This window comes from Antechinus flavipes, chromosome 3, assembly GCF_016432865.1.
Source record: "Antechinus flavipes isolate AdamAnt ecotype Samford, QLD, Australia chromosome 3, AdamAnt_v2, whole genome shotgun sequence".
Classification (NCBI taxonomy): domain Eukaryota; kingdom Metazoa; phylum Chordata; class Mammalia; order Dasyuromorphia; family Dasyuridae; genus Antechinus; species Antechinus flavipes.
The window spans coordinates 40,797,223-40,821,633 of record NC_067400.1 but is presented as its reverse complement, the minus strand read 5'-3'; the positions used below and the strand labels follow the sequence as shown (position 1 = coordinate 40,821,633).

The window sequence follows — 24,411 nt, the reverse complement described above, 5'->3', positions numbered from 1 at the left end:
TTCCACATCTCCTGAGTAGTCTATATAATGAATCTTTGTCTTGGGGAGTAGGGAGGATGGGATGGGAGGGTTGTATTGTAGAAATAATGAACATGAAGTTGGACAGACTTGAAGAGATTGTGGAGGAAAGAAGGTCCCTGTACTATATAGTCCTTGAGATCATGAAAAGTTAGATAAAACTGAATAACAACAAAGCCTATGTGTGTATATGCATATATATACCTACATGCAATCGGACAAAGAAATCTATCTAGTCCAATAGGGAAGTAGAAGGTGAAGGAGATAAGAGGAGCATAAAGAAAGGGTTCATTAAAGAGGAAGTAATCAGAAGGAAAACAGACTTTTGAAGAGAAAAAGAATAAAAGGGGGGGATGAGGAGGAAAAAGTAAAATGGAGGCAATTATACAGTAATTATAACCATGAATATGAATGAAAGCAAGTAACAGAATGGATTCAAGATCCCCATCCAACAACAAACATGAACCAGAAAGACACACACAGAGTTAAAATGAAGGGCTGCAGCAGAATCTATTGCTTCAGATGAAGTTAAAAAGGCAGGCTGACCAGCATGATCTCAAAGTAGAAATAGAGTTAAAGATAATTAGAGAAACTATATTTTTGTAAAAGTTACCATAGACAATGAAGAAATAATTGATTTTTTTTAATAACAAGTGTCTCTGAAAAAAGGTATATATATTCATGAAAAAAATGTGCTATATCATTATTGATTAGATTAATGAAAAGTAAAGCAACTTTAAAGTCCACCTCATATCTATCAGAAATGACTAACACTGAAGAGGATGAAGAAAAATAAATATATTAATAAAGTGTTGAAGGAGCTGTGAATTGGTTCTACAATTTCAAAGAAGAATCTAGACAACAAAGACAGAGAGCCCAGGTAATCTAGAAAACAAAGACAGGGAGCTTTGTGATCTAGAACCAAAGACAAAGGAAATGGCTGATCTAGACCTCAAGGACAGAGAAAGCTTCTGATCTGGAACACAAAGACAAGGAATGCAGGAAGGGCCTGGGGTAATCTGGAATCAAAGACAGGGGAAATGGCTAATATAGACCACAAAGACTGGGAGCTGGGTGACCTAGAACACAAAGACAGGGAGCAGAGGGCATAGCTTAGAGTGATCTAGAATACAGAAACAGAGAGCCAATGTGCTCTAGAACCTAAGTTTTGGTTGGTCTAGAATGCAGAGGGAGATTGCATGTCTTTGCATTCTAGATAGATCACCCAGATTACATGTCCCAGATTTTGCTTCTGGGTCACCCAGATGACATGTTTTTGCACTCTAGATCACCTAGATTAGCAGTCCCAGATTACATGTCTTTGCATTCTAGATCTACATTATATGTCCTGGATTGCCTATCTTGGATTACATGCCTTTGTGTTGCAGATCATTTGGATTACAAGTCTTTTCATTTTTGATCACCTGAATTAACTGTCCCGGACTATGGATCTTTATTTTCTAGAAAAAGCATCTAGAAAAAATTGGTTTCTGGATTGAAGCTCTAGAAAAGAATCTTGAAAAGATTGAGACTATAGAAAAGAGGATTTTTTTCCCCTAGAGAGAGGATCCAGAAACTTAACTATCACATATCTTTGTGTTCTAGATCAAATAAATGTTGTGGTTTGTGTTCTAAACCATTCATACCGTGAAAGTGTGTGTTTGTGTTCTAGATCACCTGGCTCATGTGTCTTTCTCTTCTAGATCACCCTGAATTGTGCATTTTTGTGTTCTAGATTGCCTGGATTTGTATGGCCTTTGTGTTCTAGATCACTCAGATTATCTGTCCCAGATTATGTGTCTTTGTTTTCTAGATCACCCAAATTAGCTGGAAAAGTTTGAGAATCCAAAAAAGAATCTAGAAAAGAATTTTCTGGACTCAGACTCTAGAAAACAATCTAAAAAAATTTTTTTTGAGAGAAAGAGAGCCAGAAAAGAATCTAGATAAGATTAAGAATGCAGAAAATAATCCAGAAAAAAAGATTTTCTAAAGAGATGATTCAGAAAATAATATAGAAAGAATTTGGAAAAGATCAAGGATGCAAAAAAAGAATCTAGAAAAGATTGAAGCTCCAGAAAAGAATCTAGAAAAGTTTTTTTCTAGACAGAAGATCCAGAAAACAATCTAGAAAGAATGTTCTTTGGATTGAGGCTCTAGAAAATAATGATTTCTGGATTGAGGCTCTGATTGAGGATCCAGAAAGAATCTAGAAAAAAAAAGTTTTTCTAGAGAGATGCTCCAGAAGAACATCTAGAAAGAATCTAGATATTGAGGATCCAGAGAAGAATTTAGAAAAAACTGAGGATCCAGAAAAGAATTTAGAAAAGAGTTTTTCTAGAGAGATGATCCAGAAAAGAATCTAGAAAAAATCTGGAAAAGATTGTGTATCAGAAAAGAATCTAGAAAAGAATGTTGAGGATCTAGAAAATAATTTTTCTGGATTAAGACTCTAGAAAATGAATTTGTCTGAATTGAAGCTCTAGAAAAAGATCTAAAAAAAAAGATTGAAGCTCCAGAAAGGAATCTAGAAAAATGTTTTCTGGGTTTGTGGCTCTGGAAAGAATTTATAAAAGAATATTTTCTAGATTGAGGCTCTAGAAAGGAATCTAGAAAGACTTTTTCTCAAAAGGGGATTCAGAAAAGAATCTAGAAAAGATTGAGGGTCAGAAAATAGTTTTTAAAAAATGTTTTCTATATTGAGCCTCTAGAAAAGGGTCTAAAAAAAGTTTTTCTAGAGAGAGAATGCAGAAAAGATTGAGGATTCTGAGAAAAATTTAGAAAAGTATGTTTTCTGGATTTAGCCTCTAAAAATTTCCTGGAGAGAGGATTCAGAAACTTAACTATCTTGGACTATATGTACTGTTCCAGATCACATCTTTGTGTTCTAGATCCCCTGAGTGGGGTGATTTGTGTCAAGATTGCATGTCTTTGTGTTCTAGATTGCCCAGATTAACTAGCCTACATTACATGTCTTTGTTTCACCAGTTTATGTCTTTGTGTTCTAGATCATCCTGATTGCCTTCCTGATTACAAGTCTTTGAACATTCTAGATCATTCAGATTAGATGCTCCTGGTTATCTATCACAGATTACATGTCTCTGTTCTAGATCACCTGAGCTATGTGACTTTGTGTTCTAGATTGCCCAGGTTGTATGTCTCTAGATTAGCTGAGCTATGTGACTTTGTGGTCTAGATCACCCAGATTATATGCCCCTGGTTACCTGTCCCAGATTACGTGTCTTTGTGCTCTAGATCACCTGAGCTATGTGACTTTGTGTTTTAGGTTGCCTAGGTTGTGTATCTCTGGATTACCTGAGCTTTGTGACTTTGTCATCTAGATCACCCTGAATGACATGTCTTTGTGTTCTTCTAGATCATCCTGATTGCCTTTCTGTATTGCAAGTCTTTGAACATTCTAGATCACCCAGATTACATGCCCTAGGTTACCTTTCCCAGATCACATGTCTTTGTGTTCTAGATCACCTGAGCTTTGTGGAGTGTTCTATATCATCCAGATTGTGTCTTTGTGTTCTGGATCACCCTGATTAACTAGCCCAGATTACAGGTCTTTGTTTTCTAAATCACCTGGATTAACTCTCTTGGATTGCATGTCTTTGTGTTCCAGATTACCCACATTACATGTCCCTGCATGTCCCAGACCACATATCTTTGTGTTTTAGATCACCCACATCTACAATATTGAGTTTAGTTCTTGTGCCACAGTTTAGGGAGACCAGAAATCGGAAAGATTGGTATGAATAATAATAAGTGAAAATCAATCCGCTAAGGCAGGATTTAAGGCAGGATCGGGGTAGAAACTATCTAAAGGCATCCATGTTCCATTTGTTTGTTTTGTTTTGTTTTAAGTAAAAAAAAGATATGACCTTTAAGGTCCCTTCCAGCTCTAAAATGATGATGGTGAGATCTCCGATCCCAGGAGGATTTTCTCTCCCTAGTGGACACCTGCTTACTTCTCCTTGTGCCTCTGTGTGTCCCCAGGGAGACCTCCACGAGCTGGGCAAGCTGCTGATGCAGGGCTCCTTCAGCGTCTGGACCGACCACAAGAAGGGACACAACAAGGTCAAAGACCTGGCCAGATTCAAGCCCATGCAACGGCACCTCTTCCTCTACGCCAAGATCCTGCTCTTCTGCAAGAAGCGTGAGGACACTGCCGACGGCCACGAGAAGTCTCCGTCCTACAGCTTTAAACATTCTCTCAAGGTAAGAGCGGTCCCCTGGGAAGGACATCAAGCTGGGACAGAGTGAGGCACATGGGATGGCCCCTTCTCCACACTGGTGTGAAGTCTTCATTGAGACTGGGAATAGCCAGCTGATACTTTTTTTTAGCTATTTTCTTTTTTTTCCCTTTTATTTATTTTAAACTTAAAAACAAAATAGTAAATATATATATAATTATAATAAATATATATAATTGCCATGTGTAAAGCAGAACATAAGACAGGATGCAAAATATAAGGCAATAAATTTCCATTTCAATAAAGCCTATATAATAAATACTACACATGGTGTTCAGAGCTGCCCATCTTTGCTTCCTTATGGGTTTTCTTTTGTTCTCTGCTGTGCATTTTGTTTTATTCTTCTTTCCACATTCTTTCCTCCCCTCTCCTAGAAGGCTACAATTAAGGGCACAAATGTGTGTATTTTTGTTTATGTGTATATACATGATTCATATGTACATATGCACATAATCCATACCCATGCACAGAAATCTATAATTATATACATATACATTCATATACACATATGTAAGACTTACTACGCTTGTTCTTAGTTTCTCTGAAGGTGGAGAACATCTTCCTTTGTCTTTCTATATTTTTCTAATTCCATCCTATATCACATTATTTTAAAAGCACTCCATTACTGCCTTTACTCTAGAGTCATCTATTTTAGAATAAAGACTAAAACAAGAGGGAAAAAAATTAGTTCATCAAAACTACCCCATCAATTAAATGCTCATGTAGTGCATCTCAAGCACAGTCCCCTACCTCTGCAATGAACAAATGACTGAAAGCATTTATTAAGTACCTACTGTGTGCCAAATTCTGTGTTAATAAATGGGAAAAGTGAGCCAATCTCTGATCTGAAGGAGCTCATATTTTAATGAATGAAAACCATATGTCTGTCTGTTTCTCTCCCCTTTTCCTTCTCTGTCTGTCTCTCTGTCTCTCTCTCTTTGTCTCTGTCTCTCTCTCTGTCTCTCTCTCTCTCTCTCTCTCTGTCTCTTCCTTTCTGTCTCTATCTCTCTCCATCTCCCTCTCTGTGTGTCTCTCTGTCTCTCTTGATCTCTCTTTGTCCCTTTTTCTGTTTTCTGATCTATAAAAGGAGAGACTAAATCATGAGTTCACTGATTACATCTAAAGGAACCTCAGAAGCATCTATTTCAGCCCTCCTATTTTATAGATGAGAAAACTGAGGCCCAGGGTCCCCAGCTAAAAATTGTGACCCTTTGCTCAGCCCGGTGTCTGGCACATTATCCAGTCCTGTCTGACTCTTCCTGACCCTTTTTGGGTTTCCTTGGCAGAGATCCTAGAGGGCTTTGCCATTTCCTTCTCCAGCTCATTTTACAGATGAGGAAACTGAGGCACACAGAGTGAAATGACCTGGCTAGGATGCACTGTGGTGTCAACTAGCTGCCCATAACCAGTGCTTAATCAATGCTTTTGGGATCAACTAATCAACTGAATACACTTTAGAAACCCGGATGCTGCTTGAATTCTAGGTGTACCTCTCCCTTGAAAAGCCCATCATCCCTACTTGTTTGGCTTAAGAAGTTTTTCTCAATAACAATAATAACAATGAGCTAACATTGATATAACGCTTGCTGTGTACTGGTACTTTTTCATTATTAGTTCATTTGATCTTCACAATAGCCCTGGGAGGGGGTGCTAGAATTAGCCCCATTTTACATATGGGGTAACTAAGGATGAGTGACTCGCTCAGAATCACACAGCTAGTAAACGTCTGAGTCTGGATTAGAACTTGGGTTTTCCTGACTCCAGGACTGCCCTCTGGCTTCCCGGCAGGTGAACTTGTTTTCCCAGCTCCAGGAGAATTCACTGTGGAAGTTCCTTAGAAAGACTGCAAGCTTTCTTCCCTGCCCATCTCCCCTCCCCCCAGGTAGGGTCCGTTTCAGAGACTGACCCCCTGCTCCTGCACCAGCGTGAGCTTGGTTCCTTGCTTAGGAACCAAGAGGGTTCAGACTCCCAGGATGGTCTATTTATCCAGATATTCCTAAATCCTAAATTTTAAATTCACTCCTTGCCTATATTGCTGGGGGCTGAAAAGTCCTCTTCTTCAGTTCTTTAGTTCCTCGCAAGAACTTCTCCGTTTCCTATTAAGCTCATTCCACTTAGTACGAAGAAAGAGTCAGAGTCAGTTTTTAAAAATCCATGCTATTTCCTAAGCCCTCCTTTGCACCGGAGCTCCCCTCACACAAGAAACTGAACCTTGCTCCCCGAATGTCCACGAGCCAAGAACCAAGCAAGTCTTGTGGTGGATGCTGGGGAAAAGGCAGGTGGTCTAGAGTGGAACCTTGCTGAGAAGAAGCAAAGCCCTGGGTTCAAAATCTATACCTAGAGGCTGTAGGTTCTAAACATCCTGGAGCCTCAGTTTCTCCATATGTAAAATGGAAAATCAATCACATCAGCATCAGACAAGGCTTGGGTGAGATCATTCATGGGAAGGTCTTTACAAACACACACACGTACAGTTGGATTTGAGATAATAGTCTTATTAGACAATTATTAATTATGAATAGTAGTAGTTTTTATAATTTTCATTTGTCTCCCTTTAGACTAATATGGTCATATAAATATATAAAATGATTCCTTTATGGATTATTCTGATAATTCATTATGCCTCTAACTCTAGCACTAAAAGGCATTTACAAGGTAGTGGCAAAGTTAAACAATGAACATATAAGAGGAAGTTAAAGACCATTAAAAATATGCAGTAGGAAAAATATATATAAAGTGGAATACTTGTATAAATATGGGCAAAAAGATTAAAGCAATAATTATAATTTTGGTAACCAACAAATTCAGACATTTAAATACATAAAGAGGAATTAAAAAATAATTGTAAATAACTATTATGTACAGCTTATATAGAAAAAAGTCTATAGCTTTAATCAGATAAAATCATATCATTTGTTTCTGCATCCCTTTCTAAACATGTTTTCTCTTGTACAAATTTCCTGGGTTTTGTGCCAGCTGTTATTTGAATAATTAATGTCAGTTTGGTTCTTGACCCATCATGGAATTCCCTCATGTTTTCCTGTATTTCTTTGATCCTGTATTTCATGTATCTCATTTCTTATAGCATAATAATTAACTAGATCTAGAAAAGACCTTAATGTAGAGAGGCCAAGGTCACTGACTGCATCTTGACTTCTGTCTTGTCGCTGGACTTTGCTGCCTCTGAAGGAGAGAGTGAGGTTCATCTCTGCCTCGCTTAGATCCATTCCACAGAGACAAAAACAGAAAGAGAGAAAGAGAGAGACAGAGAGAGCCAGAGACAGAGGGGGGGGAGGAGAGACATAGAGAAAGAGAGAGACACAGAGAACAGAAAGAGACAATCAGAAACGCACAAAGACAAAGAGAAAGAAACAGAGAGATAAAGAAAAACACACACACACAAAGATAGAGAAACAGACAGACAGATGGCGAGGGAGAGACAGAGACAGAAATAAGAAACACAGTGAGACAGAGACAAACGGGAAGGCATGGGAAGGAAAGGCAGAGAGGTGATCACGGTCATTCAACCTCGGCAAATAGAAAAACTGATTCCAGATATTTCTTTTCTGCACTAGATGAGCATGGTCGGCATCACAGAAAATGTGAAAGGAGACAACAAGAAGTTTGAAATTTGGTATAATGGTCGGGAAGAAGTGTACATCATCCAGGTGAGCCCCATGTCTGGCTGTGGGACAGTTCTTCTCTCCCCTCCCCCGATTTCCAGCTTGTGACTGTCAGGGGCTTTTTATCTCCCATCAGTCAATCAGGCAAACGATGATTTATTAACGAATTGCCCAGCAAGTAGCAGGTGTTTAATAAATGCTTGGGGGCTGAGTGACTGAGGGGTACCGTAGCCCTGTACACCAAGAAGAGCTCTAGTTCCCAAGAACAATGTCTATCACTGGTCAGGTCCGATGCCATAGAGTTTCTGTGATCCTCTCCCTGCAGGCATCTTCAGTAGAACTGAAAAACCTTTGGGTTTCTGAGATCCGGAAAGTCTTGACGGGACAACTGGAAGCTTGCAGAGGTAGGGGAGCCCTTCCTGACTCATCTGTCCCTCCCTACCCAACACCCTTTGACAGCCCTTTTCCCTCCTCTTCCCTGCACTGGAGAATGTTTGTTCCCAGCAGAGAATATTGAAGGAGAAGGAGCCTCCGTGGCCATGGAGTTTAACCATATATCCCTGCATAGCCAGAGCATGGGGTCCTACAGCTTTTGCTGAAGACTTAGGGTGGCTCCCCAGGAGGCCAGATCCTCTTTTCCCTCTGCACCAGTCTGTGTCTGTGCCCACAGCATCTGTGCAGAATTCATGGCCCCTCACCTTGCCTTCTCCTGCCCTGGGAGGCAGGCGCCCAAAGTGGGGTTGGTTCCATTTTACAGGACATGATAACCAGCGTGGCCTTCTGACTCCCAGGCCCCTTCCCTCAAGACCAGACTGAATCTTTGTCATCAATCTCTGGGTGCCAGGATCAAAATTGTAAAGAGATGGCTCAATGGGCAATATTTAATTCAAATACGGTCTGAGACCAGCATACTTTCACTTTCTGCAAATGTGTGAAAGCGAACATAAAATAGAAAGAGACAAAAAACCAGAGAAGGGTTTGAAACCTAATGATTCAGGGTGGCATCTGCCTACCAGGAGGGAAACAAGGGCTTGGCCCCATCTACCAGCCTTAGGTCCAAGGAAGAAATACAAATTAATCTCTCTCTTTTTTTAAATTAAAGCTTTTTATTTACAAAATATATGGATGGGTAATTTTTCAGCATTGACTCCTGCAAAACTTTGTATTCTAAATTTTTCCTAAGCCAATATTTTTTGTGTAGAAAATTATGTGCTAGGGCAGCTAATTGGTGTAGTGGATACAACACCAGCCTTGAAGTTAGGGGGACCTGAGTTCAAATATGGTCTCAGATACTTAACACTTCCTAGCTGTGTGACCCTGGACAAGTCACTTAATCCCAACTGCCTTAGCAAAAAGAAAATTATGTTTTCAAGTCACAGAACATAACGCAGAGCTCACTCTGGAGATCAGAAATGTATTTCTAAAACTGAAAAAGACAGAGAAATGAGTGGGGAAATCAGACCAGGATATTTATTGTTATCCATCCATTCATTTATGCATTTATTTATCCACATAAATATAGCAATATCAAATGAAATAGTATAAGCCAAAAGATAGGAGAGGTAGGGAAACAGTTGGCAAGCCCAGAATTCCATGAGAACCCTAGAGCTCATTTTATCTGCTGCCCTCCTTTGACAGGTAAGGAAATGGGGGTATGAAGGAGCATGGTGACATGCCTGTGTCCCACAAAGAGTTTGTAATGGAATTAGAACTGTCTCAGTCTAGGGTCCTGCTTCTTATACCCCAACATGAAACGTTAGGAATGCATGACATGGGAATTTGTGTTTAAAAAGAAGGGGTGCTTAGGGTGAATGTGTTCAGAGGAGGTGGAGCACACTGTGGGCTGGCATATCTCACTAGGCAAAGCTCATTGGGCTGGAAAGACCACCCATGAGAAAAGGGTAAAGAAAGGGTATCCAGGCAGTGGGATTAGCCCAAACAGAAATTTTGGATCAGAAATGACCATCATGTATTTGGGAGACAGTGGGATGTAGTGGAAGAGGAAGGGGGAAGGCAAGGATGGAAAAAGGAAGGATGATGAAGAGGAAGGAGCAGGATAGGGAATAGGAAGAAGATGAAGAGGAAGGGAGGAAGGAGGAAGATGGAAAGAAGGAGGAGGAGGAGAGAGAGGAGGAGGGGAGGATGAAAAGAAGGAAGAAGGGAAGAGAAAGGGAAGAGGATGATGGGAGGGGAGAGAGAAAGAGGGGGAAAGGATGGAGAGAAAAGAACTGAGCAGCAGTGGTGGAGTGTGGTTCAGAGGAAAGGCATCCTGGCTGCAGAATTAGGAGACAATGGATCACATTTTAACAGAGGAGAAAAGTGCATAAATATAAAACCAAGCAATGTTTATTAAATAATTTTGCTTATTAAACAATATTATTAAACAAATATGACCCCTTCCCTTTGACCCACCATCCCCCACAAATTCCCTGGGCCCATATTCAGGGCCAAGCCTTTGGCTAGACCATACCTCAGCCTCCTTTCCTAGCCTCACCAGCTCCAGACTCCCCCTATGAGGTATCATCTGAAGTAGCATTGATCCGTTTGTCAGATAGTCATCAAGCATTAATTAAGCACCTACTTTGTGCCAGGCACTGTGCTTAAAAATAAAGACAAAAACATGGTTCCTGCCCTCAAGGAATTCATATTCTAATGAGATACACAACATGTAAATAACTCCCCCCAAACCCACCTGAATTAGCAGATTGGATCCTCCAAATAAGTCTGTTGCTACCCTCAGCAACCTTGGAAGTGACTTTCGAGGGGCTGGGGCTGTGTTGTGAATGAGCTCCCATCCACGAATTCTTCCCCCTCCCCATGTATCTACCCAGATATCCCAGCTCTTATCACAGTGCTTGGCAAACAGTAGGCTCTCCATAAATGCTTGGATATCACTTAGTCCTTTATTGACAATTAGGTCTTACAAAGGGATTTACAGAGGAACTATAACAAGGACTGAAATGTAGCACTTCTTGACCACTTCAGTGGAGGGAGAGGTATATCATCTATATCAGCTGCCTCAGTTTCCTCATCTGTAAAATGGGGGTAATGACAGCCTCCTCCCTGGATTGCTAACCAAATAATAGCTATAAAGCACTAAGCTAGATCAGTTGCCTCAGTTTCCTCATCTGTAAAATGGGGGTAATAACAGCCTCCCCCGCCTCTGGGTTGCTAGAAAGATTGAACCAAATAATAGCTGTAAAGACACTAAGCTATAGTGCTATGTAACTGTTAGCTATCGTGATTATTATTGTTTGTTGAGAGTTCAGAATGATCCAGTGCTTTGATGTCTACCTGGGATACTTAGCCACAGGATCCTTGGCAAATCACTTTAGCTCTAAGTCTCAGTTTACTCATCTGTAACATGGGATCGTGGCTGTAAAGTGTTTTGTAAACCTCAGAACCATGTGTAGACAACAGCCCTTATTCTCCCTGGAGGCCTACTCTCTCAGGCCGGAGGACCTGGACCTCTCCCCCATCTCTACCTGAGCTCTGTCATTAAGGGGTTTGGGGCCAGTTCCAAGCCGGACCAGATGGATGGAGAGCATGAACCCGTTCAGACTGCCGCCAGCTATGGTGGGTTGGTTCCCTTTGGATACTGCTCTCAATCAGTTGCCTAAATGAACTATTTTCCAATCCAGCAACTCAGGCAACAAACTCACAGAGGCCAGGAGGCAGTAATGGCTCTGATTGAATGATTCTGCTGGGATTGGGAGGGTGGGCCCCCTCATCGATTGCTAGGACTGTGGAATGAGCTTTTGTGAGCCGCAAAGTGGAATGAATGAAAGAATAAGTGAATGGATGGAAAATGCTTATTAATGGTACCCAGGGGTGAAGCGCACAGAGTATAGCCAATGGGGAATTAGGAGCTGGCTGCCCTGGGCGCCTTCATTGAATGGAGGATCTGTCTTCCACCTTCCATCTATTATAGATGGATTCCCTTAATATCTGATTATTCTTTTTTTATTATAGCTTTTTATTTACAAGTCATATGCCGGGGTAATTTTTCCCCATTGACAATTGCAAAACCTTCTGTTCCAACTTTTCCCCTCTTTCCCCCCACCCCCTCCCCCAGATGGCAGGTAGACCAATACATGTTAAACATGTTAAAGTATATATTAAATACAATATATGTATACATATCCATACAGTTCTCTTGTTGCACAAGAAAAATCAGATTTAGAAAGAAGGTAAAAATAATCTGGGAAGAGAAACAAAAATGCAAGCGGACAAAAACATAGGGCGTGTAAATGCTATGTTGTGGTCCATACTCATCTCCCAGAGTTCTTTCGCTGGGTGTAGCTGGTTCGGTTCATCACTGATCAATTGGAACTGATTTAGTTCATCTCATTGTTGAAGAGGGCCACGTCCATCAGAATTGATCATCATATAGCATTGTTGTTGAAGTGTATAATGAATATCTGATTATTCTTAGACATCAGTGAATCAGTAAAATTAGGTTGTAGATTTCTGGAGGATTAAGAGTTTTGTTTTGTTTTGAACAGAAGCAAGTCAGCTACACCAAAGAATCACAGAAAGCGTCTATCATGCACCGATGGACACATCCAGCTCCTCCAGGTAAGTGTCCCTCAACCTGAGGCTCTTCTTGCTGTTCTCTGGGCTTTTACTATAGTTATTATTATATATTTGCACAGGAATCACTCAAGAGAAGCATCCTGTTAGTCATCAATGAACAAGCATTTATTGAACACCTACTATGCGCCAGGCACTGTGTTAAGCAAATCGGATAAAAAACAGTCAACCAATATATAATGGGGGGGAAAAATAAAATACCATTAAAAACCAAAAAATTTAAAACATATTCCTCCCCAAAAAACAATCAGTCCATTTACTCCTACAGTCAAGAAGTTGATATTCTAATGGGGATAATGACTATATATTTAAGAATTTAATATGGAATAATAATTTAAAAGAAATATCAATAAAATCAATAAATACAAAGTAATTTGGAAAGACACCAGCAGGTGGGGAGTAGAGGAAGAGGGAGATCAGGAAAGACTTTATAGAGAACAGAGTGAAAAACTCACCAGCTCAGCATAAAACTCCTCAGTGTGCCTCAAACCAGATTAAAATGTAATTCGAAAGTGTTTGACACAGTAAATAAAAACACAGCATGATATAATGTTAATTTGTGATTTTCTGAGTCAGTGGCAGTTAGATAGAGTAGTGGATAGAGTGCCAGACCTGGATTCATAAAGACTCATCTAGCTGAGTGACTCTGGGCAAGTGGTGTGCCTCGGTTTCCCCCTCTGTAAAATGAGCTGGAAAAGGAAATGGCAAACCAGTCTCACTGTTTTTGCCAAGAAAACCCCACATGGGGTCATGGAGGCTAAGACACAACCGCAGAACAACCGAACAAGAAGGCAATATCAGGAATGCGGGAATCCATTTGATACAGTTGGTGTAGAAGATGGGGTGGGAGCAGAGGAATTAAGGGATTCCCTGGGGCAGAGGTGGGGAGAGATGCCTAGGGTCAATCTGCATGAGGGGCAGCGCTGAGTGCCCGGTGCCCCCTCTTAGCAGGGGAAGGGAAAGCTGGAAGAAAACCAAGAAGATCAGTCATTGCCATGATAGGAACTGGAAGTGAGGGGGTTCCAGATATACTTTTTAAAAATTTATTTATTTTTAAATTTTTAATAGCTTTTTATTTACAAGTATATGCATGGGTAATTTTTCAGCATTGACAATTGCCAACCTTCTGTTCCAACTTTCCCCCTCCTTCCCCCCACCCCCTCCCCTAGATGGCAGATGACCAATACCTGTTAAATATATTAAAGTATCAGTTAAATACAATATATGTATACATGTCCAAACCATTATTTGCTGTACAAAAAGAATCGGACTCTGAAATAGTATACAATTAGCCTGTGAAGGAAATCCAAAATGCAGGCAGACAAACATAGAGGAATTGGGAATTCTATGTAATGGGTACCAGATGTACTCAGTAAACCCTCTGCCCACATCCTCTGCCATCTGCACAGATCTGTGGGCCAGGGCTCCTGCGGCTGCCCTGGCGCTGGGCAAAAGCCCCACTAAGTGATAATCACTCTATATAGGCTGTAAAATGTAATATAGGTATATTCACCAGACATCCTCTCCCTTGCTCCTTGTAAGCCCGTGGGGTATTATCACCAGTTGACATATGGGGAAACTGAGGCAGACAGTGGTTGAGTTTTACGCCAAGACTCAAGATGATTGAATGTTCGTTGTGTGTTTAAAGAGAATTCTCAAAGGAATAAAGGGGAAATACTTATCTCTGTAATGAGATATATAAGTGAAAACCCATTAAGCATTTGGACTTATAGGGGAAAATCCCCAGGTGGGTACAAATATGCAAATCTATCAAAAAATAAATTGAAAACCACCGGTGAAGTGAAAATAGAATCCTTAGCTGTAACCCTAAAAATAAGTTCGCGAAGATTTCTGAAGAGAGGAAGGTGTGGATTGTAAGCAGGGGCTGCTGGCCCCCCGCGAGGGCCCTTTGGCCCGCCGGGAGTAGAGAAGGGGCCGGCAGAGAGAGCTACTCCCCCGGCTGCCGGCCCCGCGCTTCCTGAGACCCCGCCCGCCGGCTGTGTCCGAGGGTGGCGACGCTTTGGGGAAGGGGGGTCTTCCTTTTTCTAGACCTCTTCCCTGTCCGAGGTGTCTCGGCCAATCAGGAGCCACTTCCCTGCGTACACAAGCATCTCGGGGTGCTGGCGGGGGCCGTGGCCGGGGTGCCCTCGCGGGGCCGGGGTGTGGGCATGGGGCCGGGTCTGGGGTGCGGGGCCTGAGTGCGGGCCCGGGGTCGGGGCCGGGGCGTGGGCTCTGGGCGCGGGGCCTGGGTGCGGATGCGGGGCCGGGGTGCCCTCTCGGGGCCGGGGTGCGGGCGTGGGTCCGAGTCTGGGGTGCGGGGCCTGAGTGCGGGCCCGGGGCCGGCGTGGGGTCTGGGCGCGGGGCCTGGGTGTGGACGGTGGGGCCGGCACCGGGGCCAGGGTGCGGGCCCTGGGTGCTGGCGCGGGGTCGGGGCCGGGGTGCGAATGCGGAGGCCGGGGCCGGCCCGGTGGGGGCCCGGAGTGAGGGGCTTGGGTGCGGCCGCTGGGCAGGGGCCGGGGCTCAGGGTCTGGGCGCGGGCCCTGGGTGCTGGCGCGGGAGTCGGGGCCGGGGTGCCATCGCGGAGCCGGGGTGCGGGGTCTGGGGTGCGGATGCGGGGCTGGGGCCGGATGCGGGGCTGGGGCCGGGGTGCCGTCATCACTGCCTTGAGACGGGCCCGAGGTGGCTGAGCAGGCAGGCTCTGATGGGTTCCCCCAGGGCCGGGGAGATATTAGCCGGCCTGCTCCCCAGCCCGCGATGGCCAAAGCTGGAAAATCCCTCTCGGTGCCGACAGACTCGCAGATGGGGGCTGTTAGCCTGAGGAGAGGAGGCTTGGGGCGATAACTGGTCAGCCACGGGAAGGACTGACGTGTGCCACAGGGCTTAGATTTGTCCTTTGGGTCCCAGAGGGCGGTCGGGAACAGAAAGCCACAAAGATATGTTATTGCTGTTGAGTTGTTTCAGTCCTGTCCCATTTGTGGTTTTCCTGGCAAATACCCTGCAGCGCTTGGTCATTTCCTTCTCCAGCTTATTCATGAGGAAACTGAGGCAGACAAGGTTTTGCGGGCCCAGGGTCACACAGCCAGGAAGTGTCAGGGGCTGAATTTGAACTCGGATCTTCCTGGCTCTATGCACTGTCCCACCTAGCTGGGGGTGTAGGGGAAAGCTTGCCCCACAGTGAATGGGCTCCCTTGGAAGGGGCTGGTTTCCCTTTCCATTAAGGGGCTTCTAGTTAGACCCCTGGTCCATGATATGCTGAAGGGAACTTGTTTGACTCCTTCCCTTTCCTCATCTGTAAAATGGGCATAGCCACACTTAGACACGCATGAACCAGTGGGAAAGTGGACTTTGTGAAGGAGAGTGAAAAATCCAAGAAACCGGCCAAAGTGAAGGAATCACCTCCAGGGGCGAAGGTCCTTCCCACAGCCTTCCCGCTAGGGCTGGCTCCAGGCAGGGCTGGTTTATTTTATTATTATTTATTTAATGTCATCATCAACCCTTCCTATCAACTTTCAACTTATTCCGGTGTTCACAAAACCCAGAAAATGAAAGGGAAACTGGGAGCAGAACCAGCAGGGATGAGGGCTGCCTTGGCGCTGGGCAAAAGCCCCACTCTGATAATCACAATACACACACACACACACACACACACACACACACACACGATGTAAAATGGAATATATGTATATTCACCAAACATCCTCTCCCTTGCTCCTGGCAAGCCTGCTAATTAGCAACAAGACCTCGGACACAGCAGGCTCGGAAAGGAGGGATTGGAAGTCTTTATGGCTCTGAGACCCCCCAAGTCTGGGGGCTCCTCTGGCCAAATGCTGGACCAGCGTTGGACGAGCGTTTCCCAAGCGCTTACTCACTCACGTGCAGGGAATTGTGCTAACCAAGGGCAAGAAGAAAAAGCAAAAATATCCCCTACTCTCAAGAAGCTTATGTTCTAACTGGGGACACGCGTGTGAAAACTTGTGCAGGGAGAATAAATGCAGTCTCCACAAAGCCTCAAAAGGGAGGGGGCAGGGATGGGGGCCTGTAAGGGCCGGTCACTCGAGCCATCCTAATGCAAGGCAGGGCAGAAGGGAGCAGGAAGGGCGTTCCAGGTGTGTAAAAAGTGTGTAAAAAAGAACCAAGGGGTGGTTAAATCAAACCAAAAATGCCCCAACTTCCTTCTCACTGATGGCCTGATCTCAGAGATGGGGACTTCCTCCTCCTTTTTAAAAAATAAATCATCCACAATCTGAGGCGGTTTGGACTTCCCCCTGCTTTTGACACATCAAGATTCTGGCCTTCATTCCAGTGGTTTGGGTCATTTCCTTGAACATTTGTTCTTTTGTTTTCCTGTTGAAGACATCATCCGAGTAGCGGCTGCCATATTACTCTAGAAAGCCTTATTCAGCAGAAGAAGGCAAGGATTCCCCTGGTGAACTTCTCCCCAAGTGTTGTGTCCATAGGCCGGGAAGCGGATGACCAGGGGGTGTGATCTCAGAGGGGGGCCCCGCATGCTTGTCTAGGCCCAGGGCCTTGTCCCTCCTTGTTACCACTGCCCAGTGTCTTCCCAGCCCCTGACACCCCGGAAACAGCAGCTTTCTGGGTCTGGCGGGGATTACACACAGTCTAAACACGAGTTTTCTGGCCTCGGGCTCTGGGAGAGCCGGAGAGCAAGAATGTGGTTCATGGCAGTCACTGAACCCAAAAATGTGTCCCAGAGATGTCAGTCATTCCATTGTCTTTGGTTGTTTTCTTTTCTTCTTTTTCCTCCATTACTCATAGTAAATGCTGTAATTATTTGCACGTTAGCTCGGTTACACATCAGGCCTTAATTATGGCTTCAGTGATTTTGGAAAGAAACTCTCTCTGGAGGCAGAGCTGCAACTAGGGTAGGGTGATAAGGGTTTCTCCCCAGGGTGTAAATGTTTAGAGGGTGGTAATGACAGCAATATTCCAGAGGACTTTTCTTCCCTATCAGGGCTACCTTTACAAATGGCTTCGACCTTATCTCTTGGGGTGTCCTTTCTCCCTCTTTAGCAGTTTAGGAACTTCCTGAGCACTTCCCATGTTCCCTCTACTTCTCTTACTAACCTTCCCATGACCCTCTATTCCTCTTAACAGCAGCCACATTACAGATGAATCTACTTCCTCTTCTCAATATTTGGCCCCAGATACAAAAATCACTAGTCACAACTCTGCCTGGATCCCACCCCACTGCCCCCACATAACCAGCCCCCCCCCCCCCATGTGTACCACATATCAGACCTACGGGAAGTGACAGAGCTTCCCCTAGAGCCTTTACCATTTGACCTCCAGGTATGATGCTTAAAGTCTGCTATTGGCTGGATGAATGATCTTGACCAAGGGGCTGTCAAGGCCTCAGTCTCTTGATCTCTATAATGGGTAGTTTGGATTAAAAAACCATTACGTCCCTCCTAGCTCTCAAATACTAAACTTTTAAGGCTGTCACCTCCATGTTGCCCAATGAAGTGACAGCCCGAATAGCTGTCCTTGCAGATCAGACCAGGACTATTGGCCATCTCTCAAATGAACTTGAGTCTTGGGGGACTCTCTGAAGAAAAAACAGACACACGTGACCTGGTTCTCCTCGGTTGTCCCTCCCTTCTTATTTCCTTCCTGGTGGAAAAGAGAGCCACAAAGTGTCTCAGAGGCTATTGGGGGGTACTCCCACTCTCCACCATTTCTTCTCTTTTTCTCCCATTTGCTTTGCCCCTCCCCTCCTTTTTATCTTACTCCAAATCCCTTCCCCCTATCTCTTTGTTCATTTTTTCCCAAGCACACCTTAGACTTATCAGTGGCTAAAGAGATTACAAGTCACTGCTTTAGAAAATGCTGTTCCTTTTTTCTTTAGACTAAAGATAGTAATATTTACTACTAAATGCTATAAAAGAAATCATATGTAGACCTTAGATAAGAATATCATGACCTCTGTTCTCAGGCAAAAAAACTGGATTGCCTCAGCTCTCAGGGTGATAATCTGTTGCTCCGAGAATAATTTCTACTGTAACCTCCTTTTGAATGGAAGCTCTGTAGACTGAAGGATTAGAGGAATTGGGCAACAGGAATGAGGATTTCAAAAGGGAGCAGAGGGCAGATAGCAAGCATCCTGAGATGTGATTTCTGGTTAATATTCCCCTAAAAACCTACCTTGTTTCCCCCTCCTCATACCTTTACCTGTACTATCCGTATTTTCTCTTTCTTCCTTTTCTACCTTCCATTTGTAATTGGAGGTAGGAAAAATAATTTGTGATTTAAAGTGGATAAATTAGTTGAAGCTCCGACCTGAGACTCTGCTCCCCAGGCTAGGGGCTTCCTCTCTGGGCCCATTGTTTTAGGAAGAACTCCGAATATGCGTCACCTCACATACACTTGGATGCTCTCTCCAGACTTCTCCTCACTGGGTGCAGGTCCCCTTTTCCTTTTTTAGGTCTCCAACATTGTGTTCCCCCATTAGAACGTAAGCTCCTTGAGAATAAGTGAAGACTGTCTTGTCTGTATTTGTATCCCCAGCATTTAGCAATATAGCAAGGGCTGAAAACAAAATATTTCTATCCATTTATCTATCTATTTATCAATCATCTATCCATGTATCTATCTTCCATCTATCTATCATCCACCCAACTCTCTATAATCTATTTCATTTATCTTTCTATATCCATAATCTATTGATCATTTATTATTTATCCATTTCTCTACCAACTCTCTGTATGAATCTGCACATGTATGTATGTATCTACCATCTTTCATCAAACATCTATCCATGTATCTACCCTCTATCATCTATCTGTCATCCACTCATCTCTCTATAATGTATTTCATTTGTTTATCTTTCTATATCTATAATCTATTGATCACCTATTATTTATTCATTTCTCTACCAACTCTATGAATCTGCCTACATATCTTTATGTCTATCATCTATCTACTGTTATCCTATCTATCCTTTCCTCTATCCATCTTTTATCTCTTTATCATCTATCTACCATTTTTCATCAATCATCTATCCATGTTTCTATCTTCCATCTATCTCTCTATCATCTATCTAACTCTTTATAATCTGTTTCATTTATCTTTCTATATCTATAATCTGTTGATCATCTATCATTTATCCATTTCTCTACCAATTCTCTCTATGAATCTGCCTACATCTACACATCTATTGTCTATCTATTATCTGTCATCTTACTTATCTCTCCATCTATCTCTCCATCTTCTATTTACCATCTTTCATTCATTTATTTTGTTTGTATATTTGGGGAGGGGGTGTGTGATGAGGGTCTCCAGATATGTTGAGATCCCCAGTCAACTAGATGGTGGAGAGTGGGAGTACCCCGCAATGGCCTCCGAGACACTCCGTGGCTCTCTTTTATTGCAGAAAGGAAATAAGAAGGGAGGGAAAACCGAGGAGAACCAGGTCACGTGTCTGTTTTTTCTTCAGAGAATCCTCATTGGAGAGTCAGCAAATAGTCCTGCTCTGATCTGCAAGGACAGCTCTTCTGGCTGAGCTTCTGAGTCATCGGAGTTAGGAACTCCTGGGGGTGATGACAGGACAGATTGTAATTTGAAGTCAGGATGTGAGCAGCAAGATGGGCTGGATTGCTTGGGACTGTGGACACTTCCCCTCCCCAATCCTCAGCTTTCTCATCCCTAAAAGGACACGGTTGCCCTCCCGCCCCTCCAGTTCTACCTGTGACTCACCTGGCACAGCACCCCCTGGTTCTTCCTGACTCACCCCCCCCCCGGGGGCATGGGCTTGGCCAATAATTTCATCTTGACTTTCTGGACTGTGAGCCAAGGTGATGTTTTAGGCCTGTGAGGGATTCCACACGTCACCACCTACAACCCCCCACCATCGCTCCCTCCTTGAGCTGCCTAGGGAGAGGAGCAGCTCCAGAAGCACAGACCAGGGGCTGCCTGTCTCTCTCTAGAGCCAGGTCCAGCCCGCCATCCTCTGCTCCACCCTTCGAACACCGGGAGCACCCAGTAATGATGGCACCCATTGTTACCCCTCGAGCTTCTCCCCCAACCTCCCATTTTCCCACCCCTCCCAGACCTGCCCCAGGCCACTCCAACCCTACCCCCCACCCCTTCTATTCTGTCCTTGGAATTCCTAATCCGCAACAAGCAAACTCCCCTTAGTCCTAAATCTTTTTCTCACACGTCCCACCTAAAAGCTCCGTATGAGACCTGATTTCTGTCTATAGGGGATCAACATCTGCAATAGCACGGGCTAAATCTTCCCTTCTACCTCTCCACACCTGGTCCCGAAGAAGTCAGACACGTCTCGATTCCCACTTCCACACTTTCTTTTACCACCATCACTCATTATTGTCTCCACCTTTGAAACTCATGCCAAAGAGACTTCCTGCCCTATCCCCATCTGAGCAGCTTTTATACACTGTTTTTACAAAACGATCTGCCTCTGACTCACCATCTTATTCTCCCCAACTTCAGCCGTTATGATGATAATAAACATCAATGTTCACACTAGTAATTCCTCCAACTCCCGAGCCTCCCAATTCCTCAGTTCCCTTCAACCTCCAAGAGAACTATTCTCACCAGATCTCAACTCTGGATTACTCCCATCACTCACTTCCTCTGATGCTGTTCATGAGCCGCCAAATAGAGCTGGAAGAAGTTATACAATGGTGCATGTTATAAAGAAATTATCCAATTTTATCTGGACCCTCACTGCAGCAAGGGAGTCCTTTTATTCCTCCCTAGATGATTTCTTATATATAATATAATATAAATAATATAATGTAATAAATATTATATGTAATATATGTGGATATATATATATATATAATACTCTCTACAGAAACTATTCCAAACCTTTATTTCTCTATTCAAGCTTTCATAATTCCTGGTCTCCTCTCTCAATTAAAAACCTTGAACTTTCTTTTATTGAAAATAGGTCATTCCATAACAACTTCCTCTTCCACTTTCTTCATCTTAAACCCAATTTACTTCATCTTCTTTCTCCTTATCAAGGGTAACTTCTACACATGTTTGATCCCATTCTTTCTCATTTTCTTTAGTGGAAGGCAAACTCAATAATCCTTTTGCTTTTAAATCCGTGACTTTAAAGGACGAAATAGAGGTTCTAGGGTGAAAATAGAGGGTCTAAAAAAAAGAACCACAGGGAACACACAACTAAGGGAAATGATCTGAAGACCATTCCATCAAAGGGAATGAAGAGGCAATGGTCATCCAGAAGAACTAGGAGGGATCAGTATCAGGAAAACCCAAAACAGGGGAGACTGTTAACAATGTAAAATACAGAGAAGGAGAGGGACTGAGGAAAGACAACTTGCTTGATAACAATTAAGAGATCATTGGCAACTTTGGAGAAAACAATTGCAAATGAGTTTGGAAACCAGATTGCAAAGGGTTCAGAAGTGAGTCAGAGAAGGGAAGTAGAAGTAGCAAGTATAGACAACTTTTTTCAGGAAGTTTGGCTGAGAAGGGAAGGAATATAGAATAATATCTTAAGGGGACAGGAAGATGTGAAAAGTTCCCTTTTTTTTTTTTTTTTTTTTTTTTTTCTCATAATGAGGAGCTGGACTGCCCACATCCTGAGTTGAAGAGAAACAGAGAACTGATTGACTTAGTTGGGCAGCCCTGGGTATGGTTACTTAATCTAGATTGTGGCTGGGTGTTCCTGGATGTCTACTTGAGCAAAACCCAAATTCTGCTAATCCTCAAACATTTCTTGGTCAGGATGCTAATTAAATGATAAAGAGAACTTTGTTTTAAGGCTTGTGGTAGAAGCAGGAATCTCTAATATTATCTCAAAGATACAATTCAGGGGAAGATCAGGGAGAGAAAGAGGAAGTGTAGCAGTGTAGCTGCTTCCAGGGGATCTGAGCCACTTCCAGAGTTGTCGGCTTCCCTAGGAGATAGATTACTTTGAGATCCGACAGGTATAAACCTCAAAGCCAGTTTAAGTTTCCCCTGCCAATTCCAGGCTGTCTCACCTGGAGCTCCTTAGCTTCAGACTACCTAAAATCCAGGTTGAAATCATGTCCAAGAAGCATCCACTGGGTATCCAATGCTTTTGCCATTACAAATCTAATTAAATAAATAAAGTGTGATAGTGGGAATATTTTGATTAAATGGGCAATTAGATAGAGTGCTAGAGTCAGGAGTAGCTGAGTCCAAATCTCAGACACTTTCTAACGAACAAGTTACTTAACCCCTCCTGACCTCAGTTTTCTCATCTGTAAAAATGGAAATAATAGCCCTCTTGACCTCAGTTTTCTCATCTGTAAAAATGGGAATAATAATAGCACTTGAAAAATTTCCCAGGTTTGTTGTAAGGATCAAATGAAATAATAATAATAATAATAATAAATGCTTATCCTGGTTCCTGGCCCATGGGAAGTACTATATTGGTTGGTTGTTTTTCATTCTCAAAGAGAACCAAAATGACATCACTATGTTCAGGTCAAGTTAGTATGTCCAACTACAGCTGATCAGGTTGCCCCTCCTATGTTCAGGTCAAGTACCACCTCCTCCAGGAAGCCTCTCTCTAATTTCCCCGGGACTGATGCGACCCTGTCTCAAATAGTTTGTATGCATTTACTTTGTTTGTACATTTGGGGAGGGGGTGTGTGTGTGATGAGGGTCTCCAGATCTGTTGAGGTCCCCAGTCCCCAGATGAAATTCAGGCTGTCAGACTTGGAGGTTCTCAGCCTAACCCTCCCCTGCTCCAGCCCTTTCAGATGCCCCCTTTGTGGACCAGGTAAAGAGATGCAAGGATATGGCTCTTTCAGACTTGGGGCAGTTGTCCTTTCAGCTTCCCATGATCCCCAAACCCTGACAACTTTCCTAAAACCGCATAATTTCAGAAAGTGGATTGGACTACGATTGTATTTTCTTATCGATATATTTGTGATAATCTCTCTCAGGCAAAGAACTCTGTATTTATTTGGTTTTGGTCTTTATATTACTTAGGATCGGAATTGAATTGACAACATGGGACCATGAAAATGGGCTTAATCTGGATAGGAAAGTCTGGGTTTGAATCCCGGGTCCGTACTTGCTAGCTTTATAAATCTGGGCGAGTCATTTTCTATGTCTCCGTGTCCTCATCTGTAAAGAGGGAGTTGGGCTTCCACGGCCTTCTCTGCCCCAAAATTGTGATCCTGTGATTGGACTGAACTGAACGGAATAGATGAAGATGCTCTTGGTCATTCTTCCTTTCTCCTCTTGACGTCTGTTTTCTTTCTCCGAAGGTATAACCGAAAATCAGCAAGTATGTATGAAAACAAGCCCGAGTCATCGGAGTTAGAAACTTCCAGCAGCAAAAACCAAAATCCCAGTCCCAACAGCACCAGGCAAAAGCCAGGTAAGGGACTCATGGGTGGGGAGGCTCAGTGGGCAAGGACTCCTCCTCCTCCTGAGTCCTCACTGGGGAATGGCGTCAGCGAGGGGAGCCCTGACGCCGAATCCTAGGCCCACCATTAAACTGGGGGGAGAAAGAGACGGAAAAGTCATCAGAGCTGTGGCCACCTGTGGGCCACGAAAGAGCTATTCCCAGTTGGTTATTGAGGGTGAATTAGCCGAAGGGAGGAGCAGATCTCAGCTTGATCATGTTGAAAAACAAAGGTAGAAAAGTACAAGCTGTGCTGGGAATGGCTCTCACCGGCGAGGTTCAAATCACTTGTGGAATTTAATCAAGAAATGGTTCAAATCAGGTTTTGATTTATTGTTTTTGTCGATTGTCTAGAAAATGTTAATAATGCAGATTCAATTTAAGAGTATGTTGTACCTATATTTTTTTTTTCCTGGAGAGCCAGTGATAATAATAAAATTAATAAAAGTCTAATATTTTCAGTAACCTGTTTGAGTCCTTTGAGGCAGAAAGCTGCACTCTAGTCCCACTCAAACCCAGGATTTGT

The 24,411-nt window shown here is 43.2% G+C and overlaps 1 protein-coding gene across 9 annotated transcripts in view; it reads left to right on the top strand.

Annotated features, from left to right (window-relative positions):
* MCF2L2 (MCF.2 cell line derived transforming sequence-like 2) overlaps nt 1-24,411 on the top strand; it is a 333,832-nt gene that overhangs the window by 293,661 nt on the left and 15,760 nt on the right. For all 9 annotated transcript variants that reach the window (XM_051983258.1, XM_051983256.1, XM_051983259.1 and 6 more), the window contains 5 exons: nt 4,018-4,239; nt 7,850-7,942; nt 8,223-8,301; nt 12,403-12,475; nt 23,746-23,858. In XM_051983258.1, the coding sequence (XP_051839218.1) occupies nt 4,018-4,239; nt 7,850-7,942; nt 8,223-8,301; nt 12,403-12,475; nt 23,746-23,858 (580 nt within the window). The remainder of the gene's footprint in view (nt 1-4,017; nt 4,240-7,849; nt 7,943-8,222; nt 8,302-12,402; nt 12,476-23,745; nt 23,859-24,411) is intronic.